Raw genomic sequence first — 23,698 nt, 5'->3', positions numbered from 1 at the left:
TGGAAACTGGTGGTCCACTTTAGGTGGTACCGTCCAACGGTTGGAGACCTTTTCAGCAAAAGGGCACCGGCAATTAAAGCGTTTAGGTACCATTAACACGTCCTTAATGCACCGCCTTTGGTCATTCACAATATCGTGCAAGGTGTCGGGACAAGGGAAAACCCTGTCAGCTTTTGGAGACTTCTGAGAGCCAAAAGCCACCCGTGTCCCTGCCGGCGTGGGCTCATCGGCCAATTTTAAAGTATCCCGCACTGAAATAATCAGGGCTTCCACTAATGCAGCTAAAAAAGACAGGTCCTCTTCACCATCTGACTGCGAGAACAGCGACCCCCTCAGGTAGAGGGGCATCCGGGATGGCCCCATCAGCCTCTGAATCAGAGGACACCTCCAAAGAAGGAGAAGGCAGCGGCCATTTTCAGCTATCAACCTTTTTTTGACTAAATCAACTTTAGTTGCCAGGCTTTCCAGGGCAGCTGTAATTGCGGCCAGCGACTGCAATCAGGACTGTCTGGGAGTCGCAGAGTGGGCCTGAGGGTGATTTTTCAGTTTGGGACTCCATAGTGTAGATCGCAAAAAATGGAGTACTGTCGATTTAAGAGCGCTGATCGCCGTTTTTACCACCAAATCACATCGGTCTGCAGGGAACCCGTTTAGGCCAAACTGATAGCAGAAAGTGCTAGGATATGCCCTCAGAGACCCCAATACATTACCACCTCAGACACACTTTCTCCTGAATCTACCACAGCACGGAGAATGGCAGAAGTGACCTCTGTACAGCAGCAGGAAATGAGCACACAGGAAGTTATGTCACCTGCTAGGGAAACACTGCCGTATAGCACCAGGGCCACATAAAGATGGACAACCATAGAAAGCAATAGGAAGCTGCAGGGAAAATGGCTGCCTCATACAAGTCTTTGGGAAAAAAAAAATCACATTGCCCACATCTAAGATGGTGTTGCCCAGAGTGCACCATGCGACTAGGGACCCACACAGGAAGGCATCAGGAACCACAACAGGGACCAGCAAGCCCAAGGTACCATGTCACACTACCCCCCCCCCCCATAGCGCCAGAGCACACTCTGCATGAACAGGGAGAGGGAAGGATACTCAGACTGGGTACCGGGCAGACCAGGGGGATCTCTCATCCCCCCAAGGCCAGCAGGGGCAAGGGGGGCATATTTACTCATAATACCATGGACCGGGTGGGCTCCACTCCAGGTAGACTGCCTCCCACTTGAAGTGGGGGTGCCGCCAGCCGATGGGTAAGCTGCGACTCAGGGCATTCCAGGTCGATGCGTCCTGGCAAGGCATCCGCTCACAGGCACGTCCCCATCCAGACCAGGGGGCACAGTCGTGGCTAGGCCTAGGTCGGAACCATAACCTCACGCCCGTAGGCCAGACTGGGGGGCCATAAGGATCTAGATTATCCAGTATGAAGCCCCAGCCGGTATCGTTGCTTGTAGATCACCAGGAAATTCTTCCCTGAACACTAGCTAGCAAGTGAGTAAAGATAAATGAAAGAAAATATTCTGAAAAGAATAAAAAAACTGAGACCTGGGCACATGCGTGGCTTCTGGACATGGCGGACGTGTAATCCCTGAGCTCCGGACCCCGCCGACTCCCCGTGACCCCTGCTCCGCTACTAACCGCATCAACAGCTCCGGGGGTAAGCCTATTTACACCCTAACACTCTGAGGCACCCCATGGGGGAAAAAAAAAAAATCGGCCAGCAAAGGCAATTCTACTCCACACCGCTGGAGCCGCGCACCCAGGCCGCCATGGATCGGTTCCTCACTAGGCCACAATCCCCGGCCTCGAGTTCCCAGCCTGATCCTTTCTCCTCCATGGACCCCAAACTGGGGCTGGGGAATGCTGCTGACCCCCCCCCCCCCCAGGTACTCCTGCTCTGCTACATCAGTCCCCGCTATCAGATCAGGCGGTGCTGACCCCCACCATGATGGATGAGAAGCTGCAGGCTCTGCTATATCAGATTACAATCAGATCAGATTACAATATTTCTGCGGAGGTGGGCAAGTTATCTCAGAAGCTCAGGGGGGAGATCACACAAATTGGGGAACGTACAGGTGCCCTGGAAACAAAAATGGACGATTTGGTACAATATGTACAAGCTTTAGAGGAGGAAAACTCTGCATTAAAACATTCAGTGACGCAGCTCCAGTTACAGCAGGAAGACCTGGAGAACCGAGAGAGGTGCCAAAACCTTCGCTTCAGGGGCATCCCTGACACAATGGGGGACAACAACTTGCATACATACCTCTTGGCTTTATTTAACAACTTGGCACCCAATATAGTGGACATTGACTGGCGTTTGGACCAGGCTCATAGATCCCTTGGCCCCAAACCCCCGGCTGGGGCCAGACCTCGAGATGTGATCGTGTGTTTCCACTACTATGACAGCAAAGAAGCCCCATCTCTGGCTACCGGCACCAGATCTCAGGTGTAGTACCAAGGAGCTAGGATACAGATCTTCAATGATCTCTCCCCTCTCACCCTTGGTAAGCGGAAAAATCTCAGACCTGTGGCCTCCCACCTTCAACGCCATTGCATCTCCTATTACTGGGGCTTCCCATTCCGTCTCATCGTCTTATTGTCTCCAAAGATGGGACTCTGCATAGTATGCGGGACCTTGATGAGGGAGAGGCTTTTATAAAAGGTCTGGGCATCCCCCCTCTCCCAGACGAAGAGCTGCAACAGCAACAACCTCTCAACCGCCCTTTGCCAGCCACGCTGAACCCTATGCGGACCCCAGCCAAGAGTCAGCACCGGAGATCGTCCTCCACCCCTCAGCGATCACGTCTTCCCAGGCCTCCCACTTGATGTGTCTATTGATGGTGGCTATTTGATCTTCAATCTCCCCTCCAGGGTTTGTAGCCTTTGTATGTGCTCCCTGCTACCATGTTGTGGATAGCTATGACCCCCCATGGGGGTAACTATTTTTGAACTCTTTTTGAATCTAGTTTGGTACTTAGGAATTTACCTCGCCTCATAGAACATCTTCTGCTTTGTTTTGTGACTTCTGCACCTGTTTCTTTTTGGAGATGGTTTCTTTTTATAATTTTTTCCTTCCCAAGGTCCTAGTCCCAGTCAACTCAATTGTTTGGACGCCTTCATCTGCTAGAGTGTCGGCGGCTCTCCCGCTCTCCCCTTTCCCTTCCTTGGAGTTTGGCCCCAGGAGCTCTCATGTTCCCCTGTCATGCCCGGGTCCTTGTACCCGGCGTCCTGAGACGGCCACACAGGCTTTTTTTCAATGGTTTTTGTGGACTGTTGGTTGTTTTTTTTTTTTTGTTTTTCTTACCTTTGTGTGATTTTGTCATGTATTGTTTTACCTGCTTTCTTATCCTTGTTGGGCTCATTTATGTTTTGGCCCATTCTGGTACTGTGGCTGAATTGGGGCGGTGCCTCTGTGCCTGGTCACCAGATCTGTCACAGACTGCCAAGGGGAATGTTTTTACTTTTTTCTTGATTCACAGGTTTTTACAATAGGTTCAATGTTTTCATCGCTTCTGTCCCCTGTTCATGGTCTTCGTATGGATGGCTCTGAGATTTCTATCCTACAATGTTAAGGGTTTGAACTCGGTACATAAACGTTGGTAAGCCCTTAAGGAGTTTCGCTCCTCGGGTGCGGGTGTCGTTCTGATTCAGGAGACGCACTTCCGCGTCGGCGGATCATTTAAATTTGCATCCAGGTTTTTTCCCCACTTCCTATGTGGCCAGTAATCCCTCAGGCAGGGGGGGGGGGGGGGTCAGGAAAACTTGCCCACTCAGGGTTTGGGACTCGTACCTGGATCCTCAGGGATGCGTCATCGCTCTGGTTTGCGACTGTCTACCTCCTTTACGCTGATTAATGTTTATGCCCCTAACTCTGGTCAGATAACATTTCTAGATGAGATGCTGGAGAAGGTTTTGCGCCTCTCCCAGCCTTTTATGATAGTTGGAGGGGACTTTAATTTGATAATGTCCCCTCACCGAGATAGACAGTCCCTTGTCCAGGAAACTCCCTCCCGCTGCCTCTCAACACAGGCCAAAGCCTTTCGTAAATGTGTTAGGTCCCATAGACTCTTTGATTCCTGGAGAATTAAACATCCCACGAATAGAAAATTCACCTTCTACTCCCCGGCATATAAAATGCATTCCAGGCTTGACCATTTTTTCGTCTCAGCCCCCCTCATCCCGTGTACGGTCAACTGTGACATACTCCCAATCCCTTGGTTGGACCATGTGCCTCTTGTCCTTGACCTTACTATCGCCTCTTCCTCTTCTAGGATCTGTCATTGGAGTTTGAATGACCGTCTTCTCCAGACCCAGGTTAGCTACTCGCCTGACAGATTTTTTGCTCTCAATGCGGGTTCGGTGGATGATGTCTCCACGCTGTGGGAAGCCCACAAAGCTGTTTTCCGGGGCTCTTGCATTGCAGAGAGTTCCCGGTTGAAGAAGGAGGCTGGTAGCCTCAGGGACTCTCTGTTGGCCGAACTGCGGTCAACTGAGTCTCAGCTTGTGGTTTCCCCCACAGTGTCGAGGCTTAGGGGAGTGGTGAATCTCCGAGATCGCATTAAGACTCTTGATCTGTCCAAAATAGCCAAATCCTTGACTTGGGCAAAACAAAAATTGTACGAATTTTCAAACAAACCACACAGGAAGTTGGTTAATAAACTCAGACCCCGTCCCTTTCATTCAATCCCTGATGTCCCGGCATGCTGGTGATAACACCAGACGCACTATTGACCGGATAGACCTTTTTAACAGATTTCCCCGTCCAGCTTTGGTGCTGAGTTTAGATGCCCAGAAGGCATTCGATCGCTTGAGCTGGCCGTACCTTTTCGCCACGCTGAAGCGATTTGGCTTCGGAGGCCCCTTCTATAAAGCATTGGAGGCCTTGTACTCGCCAGCTACGGCCCAGGTTCGGATGTCGTCTGCTTTTATGTTGCCTTCGTTCCTCATGCACAATGGCACTCACTAGGGGTGTCCCTTGTCCCCCCTGCTTTTAATACTCTGCCTGGAGCCCCTGGCCGAGGCCATTCGTTCACACCCGGACATTAGTGGGGTTCTAATGCGACAGAGAGAGTATACTTTATCACTATTCGCGGATGACATCTTGTTGACCTTGTGAATATGAACAAATCAATGTGCATAAATTATATACATAAAAGGTATGTATACAAATGTGCATAAATCAAATACACAAATAAGTGGTGAACTACAGCAAAAAAGTCCCAAACGTAACGTGATGTGACTTCTAAATAAATGTTCAAGTGATCACAAAATGTTGCCAGATGGTGCTAAATTCAAAAGGTGACTTTGAAATCCCTCCACCTGGTGAAATTCCTCCTTACCGGACGGCTATAAAGTAAGTGCTGATCATTGTAATAATCCAAAATCAATTCCTGTGCCCACGCAAAAGAAAACTGGTGCTCTTCACCGTGCATGCAATAGCCAGCTCGGCCTCTTACCAGAAAGGTATATAAAGAAGGCACTCTGCAAACTCCTGGAGATACTCCAACTGTCTCAATCCAGGTGAATCAGTGCGATCAATTGGCAGGACTCGACAGGGTTAATCTTAGCAGCTCCAGCATGAACCTGTATCCACTCAATTTTTACTTGTCCTTACTTTAAAAAAAGGGAAAATGTTCAGAGCTGTCAGACGAGTCGCAAGGAATAAGGATGCCCAGTGATTCGGGAGGCAGCAGAGAAGAAAACCATCAGTCAGTGATCACCGGTAACAGATCCTCAACTGGGACGTGCAAAACAGAAGACCTGTGATCGGATACAATGTTGCGGATCGCTCCTCTCCCCCGGTGGAAGTCACGTGTCGGATCATACAATGTATCTCTCGCTCCGCTCCCTGTTATGTATATAATTTATGCACATTGATTTGTTCATATTCACTTGGATTTAGCGCACCATTCACCATATACATCATTCATTATTATCTGGTAGCAGCTTTATCACAGACCAGCACACTTTTTTTCTTTTACATCTTGTTGACCTTGACAAATCCGTTGCTGACCCTGCCATCCCTCCATGCTGTATTGTCCTCTTTTAGCGCACTTTCGGGTTATAAAGTTAACCCCACCAAAACGGAGGCTATGCCACTCCATATGCCTCCGGGTCTTTTGTCTCAGCTTCAACAGTCCTACCCCTATAGGTGGTGTCATCCTCCCTCTCCTACCTGGGAATCAAGCTTACACCCTCCCATGCTACCCTTTATCAGAATAACTTTGTTCCCCTGTTTCGGGAGATTTTGGGTTCCCTACGTCAGTGGATGGGGTACCCCCTTTCGCTATTAGGTCGAATTAATGTTCTAAAAATGTCCATCCTGCCTAGATTGCTTTATTTCTTTGACACTTTACCTGTCCTGGTCCCTATGGTACAACTTAAGTCTCTGCAATGTAGTTTCCTGAATTTTATTTGGAACAATAAGGCTCATAGAGTGGCATGTTCGGTTTAGTTTAGTTTTTTCCCCAAGGTGCAGGGGTGGTCTTGGGGCCCCCAATATCATTAATTATTATTATGCTTCCCCCCATCCGTGTGGCGGCCTCCTGGTCTTCCTTGGCGGCCCCCAACCGGTGGTCGGAAATTGAGAGGGGTGTGATCTTTCCGGTCCATCCCTGCTCTTTACTATGGTCCCCCACCCTACACACTGACCGAGTCTTGCGTGGAATGTGTCTTGCACCTATGCTCTCCACTCTATGGATGGACGTATGGATTAGATGCTATCGCAGGTACTCTCTATCCTTGCCATGCCCACCGCTCACTAATATTTTGTTTAATCCCTCCATCCCCGATAGTCTACAGGTGGGTCGTGTGTGGACCTGGTCGTGGGCCCCCCTTTTTCAGCTCTGTAACCTCTATTCATTTGAGACCTTGAGGGAGAAATTTAACATTCCAAAACATGCCTTTTATTTTAATTTGTAAATATGTCACCTTTTTCATTCCATGACTAAAACACTGTCCCTGGAGAGGACCACTGCCTTTGAGCAATTGTCGGCACAGGGGCCTCATCAGCGACACTTGGTTTCCACCATTTATAATATCTTACATGATGCCCTTCCGCTGGCTGAGGATTCCCACCTCTACATGTGTAGGTGGTCTGATTTACTGCAGAGGCCCATCTCCTTGCAGATGTAGGACAGGATCTGGTCCTCTGCCTTCAGGTCTTCCAGATGCGTGGTGCAGAGAGAGACATTGAAAATTTTGATGTTCTGGTATAGGACTTTGGCCAGATTACATAAAATTGATCTGTCTTGTCCAGTCACTTGTTGGCGATGTGGCAACGATCTGGGTACACTATATAATTTTTTGGCAATGTATTCTCCTACAACCCTTTTGGGAAATGGTAGGGTCAATGATACAGTCGGTGACTGGCTTGTCTTTTTCACTTGACCCCATCCATTACCTATTGGGTCTTTCGTTCCCCGGGGTCTCCAAACACACCAGGCGCTTGATCTATCTCCTGTTGGCAGCCAGGAGGGCTATCCCGTTGTGCTGGCTTCAGCCGGGACCTCCTGACACAGCCCTCTTCCAGCGCTTGGTGATGGAGATATGGAGGATGGAAATCTTGACTGCTACAGTCCATGATGACATTACCCGCTTCAATGCTTTTTGGGCAGACTGGGATCTCCAAGTTTGACTTGACATGACTGTACCTTATAATCCCTTGTTACCGCCGTATTGATGCAAATTTACTCCTCCCTTTATGCTTTTCCTGTTTACATTCAGATTTACAATCTGGTCGATCTTTTGAGGTTTCACTGATCATATTTAGTTTGATATGTGATATTCTGTTATGTTTTTGGGGACATCCACCTCTTGTTTGTAAGTTATACTTTGTTCTCCTTTATTTCTTCAATAAAAAATACAATTAAAAAAAAAAAAAAAAAAAAAAACAGACCAGAGTCCCAGCAGGTAACCTAGGTCCTACTCCTTCTCTAGGCAGAAACAAACTGATGTGCTGAATAGTGCAGTGGGGGTTTAGGTCTAGGGTACAGCGCCCTGGGCGTGTGTATTCAAATTGTAACTGCCTAGACTGATCCTAAAAGGAGTAGCATAAACCCACTCAGCTCATGGAGATGAGGCTGCGTCTGTCGACGGACAATCGAGAAATATGTAATTTTTTTACCAATTGAGTTTATGCTCCTCTCTGGTCTGTACAGTCCTTCCCCTTTTTGTTATTGTTTGTATACATTACGGATGATAGCCATGCATGTCACACAAATTACCAATTATTGATACATATTGTAGATGCATTATATATTTTCACGCAATAATTCCTGCCCCTATGATCTCATTACTTTGGACATTCTGTCCTTTATTGTGGTTTTCATACCACTGGAACCTCCTACTCCACATAATTTTCTTGTCCAAGTTCTCATTTCACCCATCAACTATGAACCCCTCAGCATCAAGCACACATCCATACTTTACTATAACCAATAAAACCTTCTTCCTGGAGCTGCCACTACAGGAAACAAGGACTATCTGGAGAAGAAGAGACTAGGGCAAGCAATGAATGCATAAGACAAATCATATGTGGAGAAGTTGTGCCTAGCCTGCAGTGTGTGCTTAGACAGATCCGGCAGCAATTGTACAGCGCTGTAGGGATCCGGTAGCTGATTGCTCTGTCTGGAGGCAAGCATGATGCGATCTTTAGCATGGAAAAAATGCACCCTCACGAGAACATCCCTGGGAACATCATTCGCTAGGAAGGAGGGTTTGGGTAGACGGTGAATTCTGTCTATTAAAAGTTCCGAGTCCGGGATAGTGGGGACCAGCGTTTTAAACAGTTCAGTCGCATATTGCAGCAGTTGTGTAGGGGGTACCGATTCCGGGACTCCTCTCAACTTTATATTGTTGCGCCGACTCCGATCTTCCAGATCGGCGACTTTGTTTTTCAGCCAGGCGATTTCCTCTGATTGAGAATTCGTCCTGTCTATGACCATATTGATGGATTCAGCATGAGTATTAACAGTCCGTTCTACCAGGTCTATTCTGGAGCCCAGGGAGGAGATTTCCTTAGTGATCTGCTTGGTATGCTGCTGCATGTCAGCTTGCATAGACGCCCGCAAGGAGTACAGCATGTTTTTCATGGAGGACTCCGATATAGGGTTCCCCCCCGAAGGATAGGCTGCAAAGGGGTCCCCATGAGTGGGGCTGAAGGCCGCCGAGGCCTGGTTGTTAAAGGTAAGTTCCATACCTGGGTCATGCATCACTGGAGGTGGAGATTCCCTGCGCTGTCTGTGCTTCGCTGGGCTCCGGGACGACGGAGAAGGTGGCGACGGCGATCCCGAAGATTGGCCGCTGTCCGGGTTGGCAATCATGCGGCGCTGAGGTGGTGTAGTCTGGATATGTGGAAGCTTGGGGATCTGCGCTGGTCCTGGCTTCCCGCGCTGCCCTCCGCTCGTGGGCCCGCCGCCATTTTGGTGAGATGAAGAAGCCCGTCAGTTTGCTGGACTGTCCGGTGTCCTTCTTTCGCCTGGTCATTGCGGACGGTCTCCCACAGGTCACGGATCTTGTCCGGGGTGTGTTGGAGCTATGTGTGCCCTTGTAGCGGCGTTTGTCCTGGGTGGCCGTGCGGAGCTAGCTTAACAAGCAGCCATCTTCCGCGCTGGCAGCCACGCCCCCAAGACAAATCATATGTGGACTCTGAATCACATACAACTGAATCATTTCATATCTCTTTGCAACTGGTGATCCAACTGAAAGTATCCCTAGGATGTTCCACAAGTAGCAAAATGTTTGTTGGCCACAGGTGGGAATAAAAAAAAAAAAAAAAACTAGCATGGGCTGTTTTTAAATTGCTTTGCTATGTCTAAAACAAATAAGCCTGAATATAGGCTGCAAGTTGGTTATGTTTGCCTCCCTTCCAAAAGTTCGTATTGCTTATTTTACCCTAAGCATGCCTGGTTAGACTGTCATTATCTATAATATTTGACTTTAAGCAAAGCTGTACATAAAAGATAAGCAGTGAGCACATACCCTGAGAAGAGATCCAGTGGACAGTATTTGCTAATCCTCTTCCATTTTCCTTTTGAAACCTAAAATATGTAGAAAGTAAGTTCAAATGTTACTTCATATTTTTAGTACAGCATAAGTTAGATAGATCAAGCTTAAAATGTGTCAAAAGTAAAGGGTGAACATCACATTAAAGCAGTTTTTTTCTTTTTCTTATATGGTTATACCGATGCAAATACCATAACTGATTTTGCTTAGTTTCAGAAATTATCTGTCTTAATGTTTTTACAATGGTAATTTTTTTAAAAAAAATTGTCATGTGACCATTGATCTCTTCTTCCTGATAGTGGGGGTGGCATTAGAGGACACAGATGCACAGAAACACAGTACCTGTATTCCATATTCTGTTCAGCATAAGGCAAGATAAAGGCTGTGCTTGAGTAGGGGGCATATTCAAAAGGCAGGCTCTGATTGGGAGAGGACGTAAGCTAAAGGTAGACTGTGATTGGTTAGGGGGGTGGGGGCATGGTGGCTGAACAAACTAACCAACGTAGGCATGCTGTATATCTGCAGTGTCCTTTACCTCTGAACAGCCAACTAAAGGATGCAAAGTGACCATGCACAAGCACATACTGTATGTGCTTTGTGTGGTGAGTTTAGAACAGGGGTAGGCAACCTTAAAGTGGTGGAGATATACCTGAACAATATGGAAGAATTCAAGGATCACTGGGCATGGGGTCCCCTCCTCACACCTGATTTAAACCTCTAATTGCCGTACTACTGTGTTGCAATTGCATGCATTGCACAGCAATCATGGATTTAATCAGGTGGTTAGGAGGCAACATATCACCTCCACCACCTGTCAATCACACGTTTTGCAGAGGAGCAGTACTTGCCTGCTGCACTTGTGAATGGGCCCATGCATTTAGCAGCAGCAACCTTAGGGCTCATTCACAGTGATTGAATGAATGTTTTACTGCCCCCAATCCCTACCTCCTTTTAGCTGCTGAGGTAGAAACTTCCTGCTGCTTTTGGTGAGTGTTACTGCCTGCCAATCACGACCCATTCAACTGCATGCTTCTGTCTTCAAGGTTGCAGAGCAGCCTCTTTAATTTGAATGGGTCATGCTTGGCAGGTGCTACACCCACCAACCATGACAGGGTGTATAACTCCTGCTGCGACATGACATGTGTACCCCCCTGGCCACTGCAGCAACACAAACATATGTCTTAACTATGGGGTTTAACCACCCTCCAAACTGCAAATGTAAATAAACGTTTACTGTTCTAAGCCCCCAATAAGGCTGCTTTCACACTGAAAAGCTGTGGTTTACCTGCAACACAAGTGCAGTGCAGTGCATCTGTGATTTTCCTGGATTATTTGTGCTTAGCCATAGACTTCTATTATATTCTGCAGGTATGACACACTTTCTGAAAGCACACCAAAACTCCTGCATTCAGAAGTTTTGGTGCACTTTCAGAAACTGCACCAAACCCACAAGATATAATAGAAGTCTATGGCTAAGTACAGAAAACCCACACTGAACGGGGCCCGCAGTGTGGATAAATCGCTGTTAATAAGAGTAAAAGCAGCCCTATAATATTATAACCAGAGTATTGCTTAACACTGACCTGAAGATTTCTTCTTTCCTGCTGCTGGCACCATTCTGGAGACCGCTAACCAGGATATAAGGTGGAGCGCAGTTAGTATCACTCCACATAAGACAGGAGCCAGAAACCACAGAGGAGGCATCAGCTTATGCTTGCTCCCATCTACAGCTTTGCAAGTAGTCCCCCTGAATTGTACTCCATTTGAGGCTCTGGGATGGTGAGTCACCAATCCCAGACCACAATCTACTATTTACCTTGCCACAATCTACTTGTAACAAGAAAATAATTAGATTTCACCATTGGTGCGCAGATTACAGAAGTCCAAGGCTTAGCTTGTGAGTATTTCTTTCTTAATCACAGTCTGTGCTATAATTGCTGGGTCGCTGCATCTCCACTCGGCTCCACTGGGTGGCGGAAATAGGACTGAACAAGACAAAAAGAGAGACAGGCACACATCCGACCTAGCGTGATACAGTTTATTGGAAAGTGTAATAGGTAAAATGACATGCACTCACATGCTGGCAACCGGTTCTGAACGTATCTGAAGCCTCCCTTCCTGTATGGCCTCTTCAAGTAACACAGGGAGCCTGATATAAGCTCTTGTGTCCTAGTGGGTGTTGAAATAGTGATCCCTCCCGAAGGCTGCACGAACCACTCACTGGGCTCCCTGCGTCTCCAGCTCCTGGGCGTGCGCCCGGCAAGCCCTGCGCATGCGCGCCCAGACCCGGCCGGAAAGCCGGTAAGCAGGGAATTCACAACAATGAGGAAGGAAAGGAAGCAACGTCACATGTCAGCCCGTTGCTATGACGACGTGTTTCGGAGGTGTGGCCTTCATCTTCAGGTCACACCTATGCCCAATAACATTTTATATGTGCTGGCCCCTCCTCCGCCCCTCCACCTAAAGAGGCCATACTAGGAGAGGCTCCATAAAATAAGGACAGGAGTAGGAATATACAGGTAGCCATAACCAAAATAACAAAACATATGATTAAAAACTTTAAAGGGGGGGGGGGGGGGGCGACCGCCGGCTAGCATGGCCGCATAGATCCCGAGCTCCACTCCACTCCAGGGAACATCGGAACATATCATCCTCCCTCACCTGCCAGCGCACGGAAGCCGAGCCGCCCGACATCTCCTCTCCACCGCTCTTCCCGACCATGCAGCACGCCTCCAGCAAAGATGGCGGCTGGCAGACATCCTATGCAGCCAGCGTGAGTACTTCTCCTGCCATACCTCCACGGGACTCTGTCCCTGCCAACTCAAACCCTCTGGTGGATGAATCCCCTCACTCCCCTCTTCACTCTGGCCCTCCACCCCCCTCATCGCAGAGCCCTGCTAAATCTAAGCCGCGGATGGACAAGGCCGCACAGGGACCCCGGACCTCTCCATGGATGTCATCCCACCTCCCTCTAGCAGCCCGCACAATCAGATCCAGGACCTCATTGCTCACTTCCCCACTACTGGAAAAGCCCTGTCAGACATCACCATGAAGGAGATGCTGCTCTCCCTCAGAGCCTCACTACATGCTCTCAGCAGTGTAAGCCTGAAATCCACGAAATTGGGGACAGAGTACACCAAGTTGAAAATCAGATGAGTGATTTTTCTACTTACTTCAACGTTCTTGTGGATTGCCATGTTGCCCACCAAGATACGCTAAGCACCCTCCAAGCCAAAATTGCAGATCTAGAGGACCGTTCCCACAGGAACAATCTAAAAATCATAGGTATCCCTGAATTGATTCTCCCCCAACAACTGCCTCACTATGTCAGGGATCTGTTTCTGGCGGTTCTACCATCTCTATCATCTACTGACCTCACCATAGACCGTATTCACAGGGTCCCCAAACCTTCCTTCCTACCATCTGACATTCCTCGCGACGTTCTCATGAGGATCCATTTTTTTCAGGTCAAAGAAGGCATCCTGAATGCATTTCGGCGCGTGGCCGAACTACCCCCACAAGCAGCCAACCTCCAAGTAGTCCCTAATTTCTCCCAATACACGCTGCAGCGTCGACGCAACCTTTCTTCCCTCACAAAAGCAATGAGGAATCATAAAATTTATCGCTGGAAGTATCCAGCCAGATTGGACATTACCCATAACGGGGCCAACCACCTGATTTCCTCCTTGGAGGATGGAATTCACCTCCTCCACTCCTGGGATATTCTCCCTGATGACCACCTACTCCCTCCCCCTCCTCGCTAACCCGCTTTCAATCCGACTGGCGGAAGGTCTCTCACCGCAGGTCATCTAAGAAGAACTCTGGGGGTAAGGATCTACTACCACACCTTCATGAACGTTCAGTTCCCCAAGTGTCCACAGGTACTGTCAAGTGTACCCAAACCCCCTCTTCTTGAGGCAAAATGCTTTGCTCTTGCCCTTTCTGGGCCTTGTTTCTTAATGTTTTCCTTTTTTGTTTCTACTTCAACGGACCTCGTTTCCACTGGTTTAAGCCCAGCCGCTGCAACATACATGAAAATTCTCTCATATCCCAGGATGATATCAGAATGTTTCTCTACCTCCTTCCGAAAGGGTCCCCTACCCTCGAGTGATACAATCACAACTCAGATTTTTGGACTGCCTGCTTCTCCGCCAGGTTCCTGATACTCCGAATACTTTACCTACTTTGCCTTTCCTGAACATTAGTCCGGCTTCACATACAGATTCCACTTCCGCCCTATATCATCTAGACCTACCACCATGACTATCTAGATTGCCTCTATAAATGCCCGAGGTCTCAACCACCTGGCCAAACAGTGCTCTCTCTGGCAATCTTCCCTACAACATAAAGCTGACATTGTGACGGTCCAGGAGACACACTTCCATAGCCAAGCAACTCCAAAATGCTCCCACCCAAACTATCCGACTATCTTCACTACATCGGCGAAAGCAAAGAAGAAAGGAGTTCTTATCGCCATCCGCGATTCGGTCACATTCACACTCCAAGACTCTCTTCTCGATCCAGAAGGCCGGTATATAATTCTTGTCTGTACCATTAATAATTTACCTATGACATTAGTTTCCTTGTATGCGCCAAACATGCATCAGAGAAAGTTCCTGCGCAAAATCTTGAGGAAGATTTCTCTGATGCGCTCAGGTGATGTACTTATATGTGGTGATTTCAATTATGTGATGGATGCTAGCCTCGACACGTCCTCTTCCTCCGGGGGTCACTCTTCCTTTTTGAGGGATCTTCTCGACGGGGAGGACCTGTGCGACTCGTGGCGCTGTTTACATGCCTCAGAAAGATCATACACGTACCACTCTCCTTGCCACAACACTTATTCACGTTTGATTTCCTTTTAACAAGTAGGAGGCTGCTGCGGAGGATGACTGACTCCTCCATTTGCAACATCACTTGGTCCGATCACGCACTGGTGACCCTGCAGTTGGAGGAGGGGGTGCCCTTTGCAGCAGCCAGGGTGTGGAGGTGCAACAACTTGGTGATCCAAAATCCTCAGACCCATAAATAGATTGTGGATCTCTTGAAATAATTCTTCCATTTTAACCGTCCTGAAGATACAAACCCATTCAACAATTGGAATTCCCACAAAGCCTATGTCAGGGGCATAATTCTTAAATATAGCGCCCAAGCACGGAAATCCTATCCAGCTAAATTGGATTCCCTACTCTCCGAGCTCCGTAATCTTGATAAACAGAACCAATTCGCTCCCTCCACTCTCCTGGCCGACAAAATATCCATCCTCCGTCATAAGCTTCAGGAATTTCTGCACGTTTTTAAAGAAGAAATATTTTCCCTTTTAAAGTTTTTAATCATATTATGTATTGTTATTTTGGTTATGGCTACCTGTATATGCCTACTCATGTCCTTATGTTATGGAGCCTCTCCTAGTATGGCCTCTTTAAGTGGAGAGGTGGAGGAGGGCCAGCACATATAAAATGTTATTGGACATGGGTATAGGTTTGACCTGAAGAGGGAGGCCAAGTCTCTGAAACACATCGTCACAGCAACGGGCTGACGTGTGACGTTGATTCCTTTCCTTCCTCATTGTTGTGAATTCCCCGCTTACCGGCTTTCTGGCCGGGTCTGGGCATGTATGCGCAGAAGCGACTGTGCAGGGCTGGCCGGGCGCACGCGCAGGAGCTGGAGATGCTGGGAGCCCAGTGAGCGGTTTGCGCAGCCTTCGGGAGGGATCACCATTTTTTTTTTTTAAATTATTAAGGAATTAAGTCAATACAAAATAAAACAAAATAAAATGTGTGGCATTTCAATGTAACAAGTACATGGCAGTACAACAAGTACATGGCAATCATCAAAGTCAATTACACGCAACAAGAAATGGTTGAACTTCAATCATTAAACTTCAATCTTTGGACCAAAAGTCCCAATACTTAGTGAATTTTTGTAGCTGCAAATTATTTATGGCTAGAGATTTTTCAAACTGATAGTTAGTACGTAACAGTGAGATCACTTCAGATATGTTAGGCACATCTGTGGATTTCCACCTCCTCAAAATTAGGGTTCTCGTGGCCAACAGGACATGTGAGGTCCATGGTCTGTACGTTTGAGGGATGGTATCAATACCTAGGTGCAGGATGGCTAACGCTGGGTTGGGTGTGATTATACATCCCGTGTGTTTCGCTATGTAACTGTACACTTGGTTCCACAGGCTGGTAACAGACGGGCAGGACCACATCACATGAAATATTGTACCTACGCAGGAGCATACTCTCCAGCAGAGTTGAGAGTATTTGTTGGAAAAGCCCGCTAACCGATATGGTGTATAGTACCATCTATGGGTGATGTAATAGTTTCGGCAGGGAGAAGGGCACAGTCCTTGTCAGGCCCGATGACCTTGCGCCAAGCATTTATGGAGGCCTGCATGGTGGGGGAGAAAGAGGAGAGGCTCCACGGGAGCCACGCATCTCCCAGAAGTAGATCTCTAAGGGTCTCGGTGGGGGCTATATTAGTTTCCAAGTCTACCCAAAGGGGGGCTTCTGCTGTGTGGAACCAGTTGCGGGTTTGAGCTAGCACAGTAGCCCAATAGTATCCTGGAATATCAGGAACTGCAGCTCCTCCGTAACATCGTTTGGTGGTTAGGATGGAAGAAGAACAACGAGCCCTTTTCCCCTCCCATATATACCTTTTCATAAGAGTTGTGAATTTGGCTAAGCACGTTGCCGGGTAATGTATAGGGAGGGCCCTAAACAGGTACAAAAGTTGGGGGAGCAAAAACATCTTGTATGCAGTCACTCTTCCATGCCATGATGAGTACAAAGGTTGCATACGTGTGGTTTCCGTATCCAGTTTGTGGAGAAGTCTAGTTACATTAACTGTCAGGAGTTTTGAAGGGTCGGCTGGGAGGTCAATACCCAAGTAGTGGATTTTGTCTGTGGACCAGGGGATGGGAACCAAGGATTCGAGCATTGTTTGTGCCTGACGCGCAACTCCTAGGTTTAGGACCGTGGACTTGGACGCGTTGAGCTTGTAATAGGATATACAGTGAAATTGTTGTAAAATTGTGTATGCAGCAGGGAGGGATTTAGATGGTTCTGTCAGCATGAGGATAATGTCATCCGCGAATAATGTGATTTTGTGGTGGTATGTGGGATAGGGAAAGCCAACGATTTGAGGATGTGAGCGGATAGTTTCGGCGAGGGGTTCTATTAGTAAATTAAAAATCGTGGGGGAGAGGAGACACCCTTGCCTCGTACCATTAGTGATGGAGAAGCTTTTGGACACTATCCCAGACGTGTACACGTGGGCAGAGGGAGAGGAGTATAGGGCTAGGATGGCGGAAAGGATAGGGCCAGAAAAAACAAATTTTTGTAACGTGTGTTGCATGTAGCCCCAGTGTACCCTATCAAACGCCTTTTCGGCATCTAGCGTTAGGAGGACTGCGGGTGTCTTGCGTTGGTGTGCTAGGTGGAGAATGTTCACCATTTGTCTCGTGGCGTCAGACGTTTAGCGACCAGGAGTAAATCCCATTTGGTCCTTGGCTATTAATGTGGGGAGAAACTGTTGAATGCGTTTGGATAGTATTCTCGCGTAAATTTTGGCGTCCGAATTCAGCAATGAAATGGGGCGAAAATTTGCTGGGGTGGTTGGGTCCTTGCCGGGCTTCGGGAGGGTAACTACGTGTGCACTCAAAATGTCAGGGGGAAGATTGGAATCAGTCATAGCTTTGTTATAGACTTCTGTCAGCGTGGGGCCTATATGTGGTAGAAATAGTTGGTAATATTCATTGGGGAGGCCGTCAGGACCTGGTGACTTGCCTTTCGGTAGGGTTTTCTTATGCTAGATTGGACCTCCTCAAGGGAAATGGGTGCATTGAGAGTGGCCAGTTGGGACGAGGAAAGTGACGGTAGGTTAATGGCACTTAGAAATTTCTCTATATCTGCCACTGAGGGTTGGTGTTCCGAGGGGTCATCCTTTAGGTTATATAGGGAGCCGTAGAAAGATGCAAAGGCATCTGCAATAGCTTGCAGGTGTGTAATTTTGGCCTTAGTGACGGGGTCCATCAAAAACGGGATTCTAGACTTGGCTTGTTTTTGTTTAACTCTATTCGCCAGAAATTTACCAGCCTTATTTGCCTGTGAATAGGATTTTTGTTTTAAGTAGTTGAGGTGTTTGTCTGAAGCCTCCAGTAGGAGGATGCAAAGTTCTAGCCTAAGTTGAGTTAGGCGATCTGACATAGCAGCTGTGGGGCCCCTCTTATTACTTTCCTCCAACACATGAATCTCATTCAACAAGGAAGACATTTTCTGGTTTCGCAGTCTCTTCCTCCTGGCCTGCTGCTGAATGCACACCCCCCTTACGAAGGCCTTGTGTGCACCCCACAGCATCCAGGAGTCAGAGACCGACGATTTGTTTATCAGGAAAAACTCCTTTAAGCTGCCCGAGATCCGGGTAGAACAGCCCGAGTCCTGCAGCATTCCAGTATCGCATCTCCAAACACGAGACAACGCTACCCGAGTGTTCTCCTCGACGATCAGTTCAACTGCTGCGTGATCTGACCAAGTAATGTCCTGGATCGTCGAGGAGGACACCTTTGATAGGAGATCTTCATCAACCACAAATAAATCTATTCGGGAGTAGGACCTGTGCCTGGGTGAGAAGTAGGAGTAATCCCTCTCGGTGGCATGTTGACACCGCCATACATCGTACAGTTTTTCGGAATGTAACAGCCCCCCCATCGATTGTTGCCGGCCCCGGGGGGACGAAGAGGGGTCCAACCCGGGGTCTGCAACAACATTAAAATCTCCACACAAAAGCAATCGTCCCTGTCGGACTTTGTATACCTGCTTGAGTAGACGTCTCAGAAATCGCAATTGATGCGAGTTCGGAGCGTACAAATTAACTATGGTAAACGGAGAGCCGTTCAGTTCACAAACCACTATTATAAATCGCCCTTGTGGGTCCTGGACAGAGTGGTGAATCTTGTCCGACAGCGACGATCAGAAAGCCAGTAGAACTCCCCTCTTTTTTTTCTTCTGCGGAGGCAAGAAAGATCTGGGAGAAGTCCTTGTGATTGCAAGGCGGGAGGACCCCTTTTTTGAAGTGGGTCTCCTGGACCGCTAAAACGTCCACACCATGATCCAAGGCCTCTTTCCACAATGTGCGCCTCTTAGCGGGATGGTTTAAACCATTGGCATTTACAGACAAAAGTTTAATGGTCATAGGGCATCTGGATGGTCAAGCGAGGGGGAGCACAGTCTGTTACTGTAGATGAGAAGAAAGTCTTGGTTCCTCATGTGTCCACAAGGATGTAGCCTAGGTTTGTGGGACAGTCGTAGGAGGTCATTAAACGCAGTGATGATGCCATGTAGAACAAAAGTTAACTGATGAAAAATAAAAAGACAAAAAACAAATAGGGTGTAAGGGTAAGAAAGGGACTGTCTCAGCAGTCCGTGATCGGTCATACCGATACAAAGTGAGAGGGCCAAGGGCTCGCGCTCCTATGGCCTGGGACATTCGGAGTTATGTAGATGACATGTTAGAGCTCGGAAAGCTGTCGTCATACTTGGGGGGTCTCTTACGGGAGACCAGTTGCCAGTCCACTTCCAGCAACCTGAGGGGAGGTGATGCAGGGGGATCAAAGGGTTGCTGTGGCAAAATGTTCCATCTCCGCAGTGCCTGAATTCCTTCATCCAGGGTTCTGATCAGGACAGTGGAGCCGCCATGAGTGACAGACAGGGTTGCTGGGTACTTCCACTTGTGTGGCACATTGTGATTGCGTAAGGCTTTGGTTATGGTGGCCAAATTATGCCTGGCTTGCAGAGTATGCCTGGAGAGGTCTGGGAGTAGTTGTAAGTTGGCATATCCCTCCGGTAGGGGCATGTTTTGCCTTGTTGCCATCATAAGTTGCTCTTTCACATGGTAAAAGTGTACTCTGAGGAGCACATCCCTAGGTACATCTCCTGACAGGAATGATGGTTTTGGCAGTCTGTGTATCCTTTCTATAATGAGGTCAGATGCGGATGCGTTGGGGAGCAATGCTTGGAAGAGTGCAGTGACATGCTGAAGGAGCTGGTTAGGCAGGATCGTCTCAGGGATTCCTCTAATTTTTATATTGTTCCGCCGGGAGCGGTCTTCCAAATCTGCCACTTTACTTTTGAGCCAGTGGATTTCATCCGTTTGGGCATTAAGTGTTGTAATGACAGAATTAAGAGTGGTGGCATGCGTGTCAGCCGTGCGTTCCAGGGAATCAACCCGAGTGCCCAGGGAACCCATGTCAGTCCTGAGTTGTTTCATACAAGACAGCATGTCAGCCTGCATAGTGTTGCGCAGGGTATACACCATATCTCTCATGGTGCCTTCTGATATAGGGTTGCTGCCAGTGGGGAAGGAGGCAAAGGGGTCAGGGCCATGAGAGGGAGAAGCATGTGTGTGCTGCACAGGGAGGCTGGTGTCCATACCTGAGAACATGGATGGTCTCTGCGGTGAGTCTCTCCTCTGCCTGTTCTTGGCTGGGCTCCTGGACGATGGAGAAGGAGGGGAAGGCGACCCAGATGACTGACCGCTATCTGGATTGGCGATCCGCCTGTGGATCGGTGGGTGAGTGGAGAGCGGCTGCAGTTTGTGCAGTGCAGCGGCTCCCTGTCCTCCTTGTGGTCCCGGAGCGCCGCCATTTTGGTGTAGTCCGGAGCTTTGCGAGATGAGGAAACCGGACAGTTTGTTGGATTGCTCCGGTCCCTTCTTTCTACGGGTCATGGCGGCGGATGTTAGTGAAGGCTGCTGGAGCAGTTTGCGGGTGTTTGCTGGGTCCGAGCTCTTCTTAGCAGTGTTTGTCCCGGATGGCTCGGCGGAGCAGGATCAGCAGGCAGCCATCTTCCGCGCCGCGGCCACATCCCTCACCATTTAAACACCCACTAGGACACAGGAGCTTCTATCAGGCTCCCTGTCTTACTTGAAGAGGCCATACAGGAAGGGAGGCTACAGATACGTTCAGAACTGGTTGCCAGCATGTGAGTGCATGCAATTTTACCTATTATACTTTTCAATAAACTGTATAACGCTAGGTTGGATGTGTGCCTGTCTCTTTTTGTCTTGTACAATCTATTTGTAGATCGCCATCTACAGGTTGCTGACCCCTGGTTTAGAACAAGACAGACATTTAACTGGTAAGATCAACCAGCCACTTCAGATGGAAGTACATGAAAATGAAAGATACTATGATTTCCTAAAATACACATGCTGTATACGAACACAAACATAGCAAAAAAAAAAAAAAAAATGTATTTATTTAGGGTAACTTTAACACTTTAATGCTCTTAATTATGATTTACATAACCAGCAAATCTATCTTAACCATGTTACCTAGATGTAATTAAAAGTAGAAAAAAAAAATGATTTTTTGTAAAATCTTACCTGTAAAATTCCTCTCTCTGAGTCCTCCGACAGTCGCCGCCACCTCTAAGTCATCACTATTGGGTATTGACTTCTGCTCCGCAGGAGTAGCTAGGCATAAGACTTAGTCAAAACAACAAAGACATTTGCATATACACACCCATAGGGGCTGTCCCACTGGTCATTACCCCCCTGCAGTGAACACTCCCAACTCAGTTTGGTAGCATAGCAGTAAGTGTACAAGAAAAAAAAAACCCCAAAGAGGGGCGGTGACTGTCGGAAGACTCAGAGAAAGGAATTTTACAGGTAAGATTTTACAAAAATTCAGTTTTCTCTTACGTCCTCCGACAGTCGCCGCCACCTCTAAGTCATCACTATCGGAATGTCCCAAAGCAGTATAGACATGAGGGGTGGGAGACGCAACCGTAGAAAAGGCAACGCAGTACCCACATAAGAGAAAGGAACCTTACACGCACAGTAAGAGAACCTTCTGGGCAACAGAAAAGGCTCAACAGGAGCAACAGCCCAGGAAAGCAAAAAAAACAGGGGATAAACAACCCCAACAGTCAGGGACCCACAACAAAACAAGGGTCCCTCATGACACAGCCGCACTGAGAACTTTGCGGCCAAAGGAGGCATCAGCTGATGCCAGAACATCCACCTTATAGAATTTGGAAAAGGTGTGCACCGACGACCAAGTCACAGCCTTGCACACCTGGGCCACCGAAGCACAATGCCAGTAGGCCCAGGACGCACTGATCTGGTACAGTGCGCCTCAACAGGGAAGGGTGGAACCCATTCCTTCAAAGCATAGGCCTGTTCAATGGTCTGTCTGATGCATTTGGCAATGGTCGCTGCTGACGCAGCCATGCCCTTCCGAGGTCCCTCAGGAAGGACAAAGAGGGAATCCGTCTTCCGAAAGGATTCAGTGGACGACAGGTAAACCCTGGTCGCCCTGACAACATCCAAGGAATGCAATGCAACCTCCTTGGGATGCTTAGGCTTCGTACAAAGCGAAGGCAGGACAATGTCCTCATTAAGCTGGAACTCAAGAGACCACCTTAGGAAGAAAAGACGGGTGTGGCCGCAAGACCACCTTATCCTTGTGAATCACCAAGTAAGGAGAGCGGAAAGACAACGCCGCCAGCTCCGATACCCTGTGAGCTGAAGTGATCGCCACTAAAAAGGCAACCTTCTTAGACAGCAGAGGTAACGATATCTCCCGGATGTTTTCAAAGGGAGAACACTAACACGGACAGAACCAAGTTCAAGTCCCATGGAGGTAAAGGCTCCCTCCTGGGAGGAGCCAAATGCCGCACACATTGAATGAAGGTGCGAATTAGGGAATGAGACGCCACAGGGCGTTGGAAAAGAATAGCCAGTGCAGACACCTGGCCATTTATTGTGGCCAGCGCCAGGCGCTGGTCCACCCCAGACTGGAGGAAAGCCAACACTCTCGACACCGAGTACGAGCGAGGGGAGAACCCCCTGGACTCACACCAGGCGAAATAAGCTTTCCAGGTACGGTAATAAATTTTACCAGAGGAGGTTTTCCTAGCCTTGATCGGGGTAGGAATGACCTCAGGTGAGAGAGCCCTGTCTTTCAGGACCTGGGTCTCAACAGCCAGGCCGTTAAAGCCAGCGACTGTAAAGCAGGATGGAAGATAGGTCCCTGAGACAGTAGATCTTCCCGCATTGGCAGCCTCCAAGGAGGCGCCACCGATAGGTGAACAATGTCGGCGTACCAGGACCGGCGTGGCCAGTCCGGCGCCACCAGAATCACCAGGTGTGGTTCCGAGGCCAACCTGCAAAGGAACCTGGACAACAACTGAATCGGAGGAAAGGCATACATCAGACGATAATGATGCCAAGGAGCCACTAACGCATCCGAGGCGTCTGCCAGAGGATCTTGCGTTCTTGCCACGAACCTTTCCACCTTGTGGTTTAGCCGGGACGCGAACAGATCCACGTCTGGGGATCCCCTCTTCGCACAAAGCATTTGGAAGACCTCCGGGTGTAGGGACCATTCCCCTTGGTCCAGGGTCTTGCGTCTCACATAGTCGGCCTGCAAATTCTCCACACCCGGAATATGAACAGTTGAGATTGCCAGGACATGAGTCTCGGCCCAAGACAGAATGTCGGTCACCTCCCGGGCACTCCTGGTGCCCCCTTGGTGGTTGATGTTAGCCACCGCGGTAGCATTGTCCGTCTGTACCCGAACCGGATGGCCCTGAAGACGATCCGACCACTGGAAGAGGCAGAGGTTGATCGCTTTCAATCCCAATATGTTCATCGCAAGCGAGGATTCCTC

General features: G+C 48.5%; 1 protein-coding gene across 1 annotated transcript in view; it reads right to left on the bottom strand.

Annotated features, from left to right (window-relative positions):
* The window catches only part of IPPK (inositol-pentakisphosphate 2-kinase), a 957,415-nt gene that overhangs the window by 508,440 nt on the left and 425,277 nt on the right, over nt 1–23,698 (bottom strand). Inside the window, exon 7 of the mRNA XM_082265219.1 lies at nt 9,994–10,052. Within this exon, the coding sequence (XP_082121345.1) occupies nt 9,994–10,052 (59 nt within the window). The remainder of the gene's footprint in view (nt 1–9,993; nt 10,053–23,698) is intronic.

Source organism: Pelophylax lessonae (genome assembly GCF_965119305.1).
Source record: "Pelophylax lessonae genome assembly, chromosome: 8".
Taxonomy (NCBI): Eukaryota; Metazoa; Chordata; class Amphibia; order Anura; family Ranidae; genus Pelophylax; species Pelophylax lessonae.
This window is presented reverse-complemented; position numbering and strand designations above follow the sequence as displayed.